Source organism: Sinocyclocheilus rhinocerous, unplaced genomic scaffold (genome assembly GCF_001515625.1).
Source record: "Sinocyclocheilus rhinocerous isolate Xijiao unplaced genomic scaffold, SAMN03320098_v1.1 scaffold1065, whole genome shotgun sequence".
In the NCBI taxonomy this organism is placed as follows: Eukaryota; Metazoa; Chordata; class Actinopteri; order Cypriniformes; family Cyprinidae; genus Sinocyclocheilus; species Sinocyclocheilus rhinocerous.
The window spans coordinates 371,523-382,488 of NW_015628720.1; the positions used below are offsets into that span (position 1 = coordinate 371,523).

Here is a 10,966-nt window from a genome sequence, read left to right on the forward strand (position 1 = left end):
CGCAAAGAAAACAAAAATAACAACTTTATTCAACAATTCGTCTCCTCCGCGTTACCCTATAGCGCCATTTTGGAGAGTATCACGACGTATGCGTGTGTTTTGATCTGAACGTAAACAACGTATGCTGTTCTGCGTCAGCAGCACCACGCGGATACATTGTTTACATTCAGATCAAAGCGTAAACTACGTATCCGCATGGTGCTGCTGAAGATTGTGTGCTTTGATCTGAACGTAAACAACGTATGCTGTTCTGTGTCAGCAGCACCACGCGGATACATTGTTTACATTCAGATCAAAGCGTAAACTACGTATCCGCATGGTGCTGCTGAAGATGAACTAAGCCAGGGGTGCCCAAATTCGGTCCTGGAGGGCCGGTGTCCTGCAGAGTTTAGCTCCAACCCTAATTAAACACACCTGAACCAGCTAATCAAGCTCTTATAGGCATACTAGAAACTTACCAGCAGGTGTGTTGAGGCAAGTTGGAGCTAAACTCTGCAGGACACTGGCCCTCCAGGACCAAGTTTGGGCACCCCTGAACTAAGCTCTTATGGGTTTGGAACGACATGAGGATGAGTAATTAATGACAATTTTCATTTTTGGGTGAACTATCCCTTTAAAGGAGCTAGTTTTATTGAAAAAGAAAACCTTTATTGCATCCACCATATTTTGTCACTGACGCCCACAACTCTGAAACTCGGGCTCAAAGAAAACCCACTAGCAATTACAACTTACCGTTCAACTTCTGAATCTTACTTGAATGCCCCATAGTTCAGACAGAGCTTTGAATTTAGATTCTTAGCTCTATGAATAACAAATGCATTTCTCGTATTGCGTTGTGCATTTTTGCAGGAAACTTGGCATGGCAGGCCAGAAGCTCGGTGCCTCTGCTCTGCTCTGTTACATCCATCACGAGTCCTCCGAGCCTGGCCGCTACTTCAGCCTCACTGTGGCCAACGTAGGCACCTGCCAGGCTGTACTGTGTCGTGATGGGCAACCTCTTGCCCTCTCAAAGGTTTTCAGCCTAGAACAAAGCGCTGAGGAGATGGAGCGTGTCAAACTGGCAAAAGCTATTATCACTGAGGTATTGACTCATTCTCAGGTCATCCCATAGACCTTAGTCAGGTTAGATGCCATATTGAATTGTACATAGAAGAAAACCAGGCTGTGAGCAATAGACTTGCAGTCTTAATAATGGCACATGCTGTATAAAGTTCCTAGATCTCTCTCAAAACTCTTTTATGGAGTTTTGACTACTGATTTTTCATTTTTTGGAGACGTTTTGTCAGCTGAATAATTGGTACGTTAAACAGCATTTATTGCAATCCATTGAAGGCATTTTATCCCTCACCTCTTGGCCTTGTGTTCATTCCTGTGATTTTAAGTTTGAAAATGATTTTTATGATATTTTTAATACTGCCTTTTTATTTTAAAATATAATAGTATTAATCGCATGTTATTATTTTGTTTATTTTAATTTAAAAAAAAACTAAATAAAAGTGAAATAATATTATCATCACTATTATTAATTAATTTTTTTAATAGTTATATTTAATATTTAAAGTCACACTATGTGCAGTGTGAGGACCAAACCAAATCTCCAGGTGCTCTTGAACCAGGCTGAAAAACTAATGCGCACCCTTGTCTATAAGCTAACTGGCCGATGCATCATGCTGTTTATTGTAAATATGGCCATGAATGAGAAGTAGCAGCTTATTTGTGTCTCTAATCATTTGACTCTTGTGCTGTAGGATAACAAGGTGAGTGGGGTGACATGCTGCTCACGGTTACTTGGCTGTTCCTACCTGTTTCCTTGGGTGCTTCCCAAACCCTGTGTGCACACAGAGCCTCTGTGTTCCCAGGATGAGTTCCTGATCCTAGGAAACAAAGCACTCTTCCAGAAGGTTTCCTACCAGGAGGCAGTGAGCACTGTGCTGGCTGTCAGAGACCCCCGCGCTGCTGCCAAAAAGCTCTGCACGCTGGCACAAAGCTATGGGTGCCGGGATAACGTGGGAGCAGTGGTGGTAGCTTTGCATATCGGAGAAGACAGCTGTACTTGTGAGCCTCCTCTCTCGAACGCAGAAGCCCGAGGACCACCTTTACCGATCTCCGTGTCCCCTGGTGATCCAGCCACGCCGTCATCTAGCAGTGGCATCGCCTCGGAGTTCAACAGCGAGATGTCTGCTTCGGAAGTTGGCAGCGAGGCTGGGTCCACAGCTTCGGACGAGCACCCCTCTTCGGGACCAACGGCTCGTCCAGAGCGCCGCTGTAGTTTGCATCCCACTGCTACCTTGTGTAACACAGGGCCAGTGGCGAGCTTGGGGCCAGGGGCGCACCCGGCTCTATTCCAGCGGCAGCCTTCCAGCGCAACCTTCTCAAGCAACCAATCGGACAATGGACTGGACAGCGACGACGAGGCTCCTTTAGAAGGCGTCATCTCAAACGGGAGCAAGCTTGAGGTGGAAGTGGACATCCATTGCTGCGCTTTTCAGCTGCGCTCCGGACCACCGGAAAGTCCCAAGGACCTGGACGGCCGGCATGATTCGAGGGGCTCGGATTATCCCAACAGCAAAATGCGGCGGCAAAACAGCGTGGTGGTTTCAGCCACCAACGGCTGCCTGCTGGCTGTATGTGGCCGAGAGATCTCAGATCTGAAGAAGTCTCCTTCAACCTCTAGTCTCTTCGGGAAGAAGCAGTCTAATGGCTCCATAGTGGCTCTCGAGGACAGCCACAATATTATTGAGGTAGCACTGGAGGCCCCAAAAAAGAAGTCAGGATATTTCGCCGCACCAGCCCAGCAAGACCCGGAAGACCAGTTAATTATTCCACCCAGTCTGGAGCAAGATGTGCGGGAGCAGCTGAGAGGCCAGAGCCCGGTGGTTCCCGGGCCGCCGCCGGCTCCTTCAACACTGCCCTCAGCGAGAGACCCCAACTGGGACCATCCTCAGCCCACTGTCCCCCGTCTCCACCCCACCACCGTCCTGCAACAGGACGTCTACGACACAGCTCTATAGTTGGTGCAAGAGGACCGCACCATTGGAGCATCTCCGCATCATAGTGCCACATCAAAGAGGCTAGCACACTCAAGATAATCCAGTTCTTATTTAGCGCCATCATCACGTGTAGGTCCATGCATGTGCGTTCTTGGGCTGATCTGAGTCAAGAACGGATGGATGGAAATGGGTGGAAATGTCAGGACCGATGAAATCTTGAAGATTGTGGAAATACATGGGCTATTCCTGACCAAAAACCACAGCATGGAGCTGGAGTACCTCATACATCACCATGCGCGAGTTCATTTCGACATTCGCCCTTTATATCAAAGGTCACAGGCTTACGTAGACTTCGATGATCACATTTGCCTTCTTGAGGAAAGATACTATCAAGCTAAACTGAGACCAAAAGATGTGAAAAGTGCCTCTTGGAGATGGTTGAGGTTCAGAGAGCCTTTACTGTTCTGGTGTAAGTGCAGTGTTGTTCTACCTTCCCATAGTGGCGACTAGTCGGTAATCTGCACTTTTGAAGTCTGTGAGGAATATTTCAGACGGATTTCTTCCCCATCTGACCTGCTGGAAACATCCCGCTCCATTTCATGGAAAGGAGTGGTGGTTGTTGTGGAAAGATGTGTTGTTGAAAAAGACCAGAACGTTCTCCGCCGCTCCAGATCTCCTCTCTTGTATGCATACAGGTTCTCCCAGACAAAGCCATGGGGGTCTCTGGGACCCTCTGCACAATAGAAGAGTACAATGAACCCAACGTAACATTCAAACCCTAGAGAGGGAATCGGTCTAGTGATGGAGGTCAGAGTGAGATGGAGACAGAAACTACATCCAATGCTCAGTGGAAGCATCGCCACACCTTTAAGGTCATTTGGGGAGCAAAAAGACCTCACAACCTCTCGGGTTGTTTAGAGTACTTGAAGTTTCGAGTGTGCCATGACTACATGACAGAGCCCATGCTATACAGCCTTGGGCCGTGAATACGTCATTGGGTCTTTGTAGTAGTGCGGTTTTGCTGTTGATCTGAGTGAGGTTGGGATATTTTCTCATTATCTCATAATCAAGGAAAAAATGATCAGCCGACATTTAGTTTTTTTTTTTGTATGAGAGGTACTGGGTATATGATTTATGTATTGTGCAGTGTGTGTGTGGGTATGTGTGCTCTATTTTAGCCATGCATGGTCCGTATAAGGAAACAGGCTGGTTTGAGTTTGTTTTTTATTTGAATCAGGAGACCTGAGGAAAGAGACTATATTGGGTCATTTGAGTTGGTCATTGCCACGATCACAGTGTCAGGGAATTCTGAGCAGTAAAACACTGTGCTCACGGTTTGAGGAGACATCTAGTGGTGTTTATTGGAAACAATAATGTTGTTTTTTCAGGGTTTTCCCTGGAATTAAGTTATTTTTACACAACTCATTACATTTCAAACTTTTTAAAAAAAATAATAATAAATGAAATTTATAAAGAATTAGAGAATTAAAATTAGGGAAAATCAAGTGCAAAGCCAATTGTTTGATACTCAATTTAATGATTTTATTAAAAGTCCTTTTTTTATTTTGCCAATTGTAGGGCATCGGTTGGATTAAATTTATATTATTAGGTGCACTCTCATAATTCATTAGATTCAATTCATTCATAGTCTTTAGAAAGGAAGCAACAGTTCACATTGACACTGATGCACTTCAAATATAGAAATTGAATCTCATAGACGTCTCGGCATTGGCATGTTTAAAAAAAATCAGTACTTGAATTTGTAGATCATCAACTTGAAATTGAACTTAAGTCTGTTGCATGCTCAGATATTACGTTTAAACCATGTCACCTCAAGATTAAAGAGATTAATTTTGTGAATTATACCTTTATAAATTGACATTTTGAGTGGTTTCCTTTTTTTTTTTTTTTTATGATATTCTCCATGGTCAGATGGCAATGTTCGTTGTGCCAAACTTGCATACAGATTTGTGTTTGCTGTATGTAGGAGAAAAAGCTGCCATGTAACTAATCTGGATCCCCGTATTTAACATCCAGGAAGGTTTTGAGTTGAACTTTTACTGCCATTAACTTCAAGCATTAGAGAGATGTTTGTGTTAATTATAATTGCCGACAGACCTGAAACTGTAGCTCTTGTGCCAAAAGATACGTAGTAGTGCTACTTGAAGGGAAGGTAGGTTATTTTGAGTATTTCGTTTTTGTCCCTCGGGTGCTACTGAGAGCTGAAGCCAGTGGCATGGACGCAGCAGCCCTGCATTACTCATTTTTTCTTCGTCTTTCTATCATGGCCTTAAAGCAGGTTTTCCACAGTCTTTAGTGTTTCTAGTCCAATTCTCTTTTTTGCACTCAAAAATGTGAAGTACAATTTTCTAGAAATTGATCTCTAGATTCCCTAAACCATTTAGAGCTGTATGCTTAAGTGCATCAAGTATTGTTGTACAATCTTATAAAGTAAAAGGGTTTTACACTGTATAAGCACTTTGTACATAGCTCAGAGAATCTATATACATAGACATATTTAAGAATTGCATTTTAGCTATTGTTGAAATGCATATAAAATCATCATAAGGCTTTGATCTGTGGCCTCTTTTACCCCTGAAAAATGTCATTTCTTATGTTTGGTTGAAAGGCGAGATGTGGTTATTGAGGCACAACATGCTGATTCATACTGTGCTAAGAGGCAGAGTACAAGCACTTGATGGCTTGCTTTGTTTGCAAGATGTAGTCTAAGTCTGTTATTAGCTATAGAAGCGTTTCATCCCTCACAGTGCTTTAACATTGAAAGAAAAACAGAAATGGAAAGTAGTATTTTAAACCTACTGATACAGCCACTTTATTACCACTTCGAGAGCACCTTCTATAGACCTACAACATGGTGCATATCTGCATCATACTTAAAAATTATATATGCAACAATCATACGTGTCTGATTAGGTCAATATTAATCTGAAAATTGAAGAACAGGACTGGGGAAAATCCATAAATTTGTGTATGTCTGTGAGTGTCAAGTGCAGTGCTCTGTTGTGGAGAGTCTATTGTTTCTTCAGCCTAGGCAACTATACTAGTTGCTTTGCCACGTAGACAAATGTTGTATTTTAGATCCCTTAAACATTTGTGCTCTGTGCTTTCCTGGCCAAAACATGTTGAGCTGAAACTCACATTCCTGAAAATGTTGGCCAAATGCGGTTTTCCTTGGTGTATTATTCAAATAGCCATTAAGTTTACATTCATTTGTTAATGGCACAGTGGAGGTGATTCTTAAAGGAACAGCTGACCCCAAAATCAACATTATTATTTATGTAACTATGTTTTTCCAAACTTGCCTTCTGCGAACACAAAAAGAACATATTTTGAAGAATGTTGATAACCAAACTGTTTTGGTTACCAACTTTTCTCAAAATATCTTCTATGTTTCACATAAGAAAGTGTGTCATAGAGGTTTGGAATCACATGAGAGTAAGTAAATAACAGAAATTTTTATTTTGGGTGAACTATCCCTTTAATTATATACTTAAAGGAAGAACACAAAGCACAGTTATACAAATATTCCCGCTCACATTAAATATTAGATTTTTAAAATTATAGTTTAAAGGTGGGGTAAGTGATTTCTGGTAGCCAATGTTGACATTTGAAATCACCAAAACAAACACGCCCCTACCCCAAAAGGGTCTCGCCCCTATTCTGATAGCTCCGCCCCACACATACGTACGCAACCCAGGCAACCTGTCGAGAAGAAACAAAGCAATCTCGGCGTCTGATCGCAGGCCTCCGCTCCTTGAGTTCTCTCCAGCGCTGGAAAGCTGATCCGATATTTACACGGGTCCTACTTCTTGCCTTAAGCCTTCTTTTGTTCCGCAGACGTTTTCCTCTTTAGTTTTTTTATCCACCATCTCTACCTTTCTGTCGCTCGGCTCGGCTAATGTCCGTCTTGCGCACTGAAAGCTCTCTCCTCCACATCAAGAGTAGACACGCCCCTTACTGCTGATTGGCTACAAGTTTGTTTTGCTACTCCCTCCACATCATGAGTAGACACGCCCCTTACTGCTGATTGGCTCCAAGTTTGTTTTGCTAGTCGGCCCGAATCAGTTTTCTAAAGCGTTTTTGAAAAATCGCTTACCCAACCTTTAACATTTATATGGCATTTTGGGGGTTCTAATATTCTATCATGGAGCATGAAGTATTTTTGATAACAGTTAACTTGATGCCTGTATGCATAATGCATTATTTTTTGAAAGGTTGTTTTTCCTTTGTTTTAATGCATTATGTGCAACAATGAATAGATAAATATTATAATTTATTATAACTGGTTATAATTATTCTTAAGCTCAGCCAATGCATTGTAAGGTGCATTACAAGGCATAATTAATGCATTAAAACAACATTTATAATGCATTATATATGAAAGCTTTTAAGTATTACCGTACATTTATTTATTTTTTTAAATGTGATTAGGTTGATTTTGTTTGCCATTGTGTTAGTGGTGTCTTAGTTTTAGCATTGCACTAGAAAATGTTCTCGTTCAAGTTTGAAGTGTTTCTAACTGAACACCAGTTATTAAAAACAGGTAAAAGTTAGGCAAAGCTTCCTTTATACATGTTGTGCACATTACTGAATTCTCTGTAACTTTCTCTGATTTTATAACTGGCTTTGCAACTCGTGAACACTTATGCAGAACTAAAGGAAAGCTTTACAATGATTTAGATTTTCCCTTTAAGACGATAAAGACATGATTTCACACAATGACAAGCAATTTGAGAAGTTAAAGGTGATGTGATTTTTTATTTTATTTTTTTTATGTTATAACACCTCCTTATCCAAGCTCAACTTCTAGCAAGCCATTCATAGGTTCATTCCTAAAAAAAAAAAATGTAAACATTCTGGATTCATCAAAACATCCGTGTGTGCTTTTGTTTAACATGGCAACCCGTGTCAACCAATGGTGTAAGCTTAGGGGCGGGGCTAACTGTTTGTCTAACCAATGACAGATGAGGGAAGTGTTCAATAAACTTGACTGAAAACTGATCATTTCTGCACTTCCATTTAGTAGGAAATGACACACATCACCTTTAACGACTCGGTATATTTCTGCTTTCCCAAGTTCTGACTCCACCACCCAGGGAGGTTATCAGAAACGTATGGTAACCTGTTTTCGCCACTGAATCCAAAAAAAGAAAAAGGTAATTGCGACTTTTTATCTCGCAATTCTGACTTTTTTTCTCGCAATTCTGACTTTTTTTCTCACAATTGCGAGTTATAAAGTCAGAATTGGGTGATATAAATGTGCAATTGCGAGTTAGTCCAATTTTGAGGGGGGAAAAAGACTGATATGTTCTCAGAATTGCGAGACAATTATATTATATCTCACAATTCTGACTTTATAACTCACAATTGCTAGTTTATTTCTCACAATTGCGAGAAAAAAAATCAGAATTGTGAGTTTATCTCTCGCAGTTCTGACTTTATTTCTCAGAATTGCGAGTTTATATCTCTCAATTATGACTTTTTATCTCGCAATTGCGAGAAAAAAAAAAGTCAGAATTGTGAGATAAAGTTGCAATTACCTCTTTTATTTTTTATTCAGTGGCGGAAACGGGCTTCCATAGAAACGTGCTTCATCCTTTTTTTAAATTTTTTTATCTGACTGCACAAGGAAAGCACTTAAGTCTCTTTGTAAATCTGCGCAGTGTGAGAGTGGCTGTTAGCGCATGAAGCGTGTGATTGTGGTTTTACCCTGAGAGAGATGAAACCTGCTTTTGAATGCAAAAACGCATCTTTATCTGGCGTATTCGTTGACATTTTTGCACATAATCACGGTTCGTTCCGGACAGACGTGGATCGAGACGAAGTTCCTGTTGTTGACACGTGACCAAAGCTTGATCTAGTCGTCATTTATGTACATTTTGTTTTTAAGAGATGCTTTAATATTTCCTCTCAATGCCAAGAAGCTGAGGTTTATTTTTGTACTTCATAGTTTCATGCAGATTTATAGGTCCTCCAGTGCAGAATCTAGGATTTAAGGGTTCTAAGGTAAACTGTCACCCATCAAGGTACTCTCTTTTAAAGATACTAATTATTCATGTATTTAATGTGAGAAGCATGCCCTATATAAATGAATATAAATATATATATATAAAGATTATATTATCATGTGATTATTTGTATAAAATGAACTTTTCTGTTTATAAAAAATTGTTTTAATATCTGAAGCATAATGTATATTATATTTTTAAGTTTCTAATTTAGCATGCAGTAAACTGCTGAATATTTTCATTGTGTTAAATTATTGAATTGTTTTTAGTTTAGGAGATCATTTGAGTTGTTTTACTGATTTAGTAAAAGGACTAAATGCGAGCACTTTTGCTGTCTGTCAGCTAGGACTGTGGGTGCTGGCTCATCGTTTCATTTCAGATGCTGCTATGCTTAGTTTTGAGCAGAAAGCTGTATTTTTAATTAACTTTTCAGCCAAGTAGCAATAAATTTTTTTACTGTGAAACACGTGTCTTTGATGTCTCAGAAGTCCTTTATGGGATGTACTGTATTTGCGCATAACATATGCATGTCTCAAAATACTTTAATATCTATAGTTGCGTAACAGACGCACATATAAAGAGAAGGAAATAATCTTGCTTAATATGTTAAAGTACTAACTGTGAACTAGGCTCATCGGCACCAAAGATAATACAGACATAATTAAATGAGTATGTACATTATGTAATACATACAACCTGCTTTCTGCAGGTTTTCAAGATGGTAAATTTTAGACCAAACAGAAAATGTAGAAAATAAATTGAAGGCAACTAAAGGCGAGTATGTTCTCTGAATGTAAAAGTCTTGAGAGAAACACAATGAGTTGTATTAGCAATACTTAAAAGTTTGAAAGTACAACTTCCAACTGATCTCCATCTTTTTAATTAATTTCACATAAACTAGAATTTGAAAATTACTTTTACTGCACCTTCGGATCACACTGCAAAAGAGTGGTGTTCATTTTTGTTGTTTTCCAGTGCAAATGTCTAAAGATTCTTCAATCATGATACATTTACTTGAGAAACGAAATGACGTTTTCTGTGAAATTGATCAAAATGAAGCGAGTTTATGGTTAAAACAAATATCTGGCTCAGAAAAACAAAATTTAAAGGGAAAACCAGTTTTCATACCTCATTGACATTTCTTGTTTCAAGCATAAACGCTTCAATTTGTTAAATATTTTAAGACTTTTACATTTGCATCTCAAGTAAACGATGTTTAGATGTTTCTATTGGAAAACTTTTTTTTTTGCAACATTTAGTCTCATGACTATGAATTTATAACTTGTGGATGGATGAATAAAGACTTTAAAAACCTGCAGAAACCCTAATAAAGTAATTCATTTTGTGTAATTCAACTCATTCTCAATATATTGTGTGTTTCTTTTTAATTAATGAATCAAATCTAATGTTTGTGAAGAATATATGAAAAAAGTATTACATAATAAAAACTCTTAGGAAGAAAGCAAACGTGTGTGTATATATATATATATATAAAAAATGGAAAAATACATATCCTTCTGATACTGTAAAAAATACTAACCAAAGCATTTACACTGGTGTAGGACCTTCTGTGCTTTCCACATTTCAATCTCTTCATGAAATGGCGTAACCTTCACAGGTTGTTGTCGTCTTCTGTCGGCCTCTCCTTCATCTTCCGCACTCGTATGAAGCCTCTGATGGCCAACGCGGTGCTTACGGGGAATATAATAATCCCCAGAACACCAAACAAGCCTCCAGCTATGTCTGCCCCGTTGAGATTGCACTCGAATCCTCTGTGACCTTTGCTGCTGTACATGGCTTCCCTCTCTTTACAGATGGGGTTGTTGTAGATCTCCTGCAGCTTTATGAAGTAGAAAGCAACGGCAGGAATAAAACCGAGACCTATGAGCACATCCAGCAGGGCTTCAGCCAGCAGCAGAGGCGGGAAACGGTAGGGCAAGCGAACCA

At 39.8% G+C, this 10,966-nt stretch overlaps 2 protein-coding genes across 2 annotated transcripts in view; one reads left to right on the plus strand and one right to left on the minus strand.

The window, feature by feature from the left end:
* Window positions 1–4,406, plus strand: part of LOC107738356 (PH domain leucine-rich repeat-containing protein phosphatase 2-like) — a 78,195-nt gene extending 73,789 nt beyond the window's left edge. The window contains exons 17-18 of the mRNA XM_016550103.1: window positions 850–1,081; window positions 1,749–4,406. Coding sequence (XP_016405589.1) covers window positions 850–1,081; window positions 1,749–3,011 — 1,495 coding nt within the window. The 3' untranslated portion in view covers window positions 3,012–4,406. The remainder of the gene's footprint in view (window positions 1–849; window positions 1,082–1,748) is intronic.
* A 6,086-nt stretch (window positions 4,407–10,492) lies between these two features.
* Window positions 10,493–10,964, minus strand: LOC107738357 (MARVEL domain-containing protein 3-like; the record flags this gene model as incomplete). Its single annotated transcript, XM_016550104.1, has 1 exon — window positions 10,493–10,964. A coding segment is annotated over one exon (333 nt), but the record flags the coding sequence as incomplete, so codon positions are not given.
* Window positions 10,965–10,966: the final 2 nt, after the last annotated feature.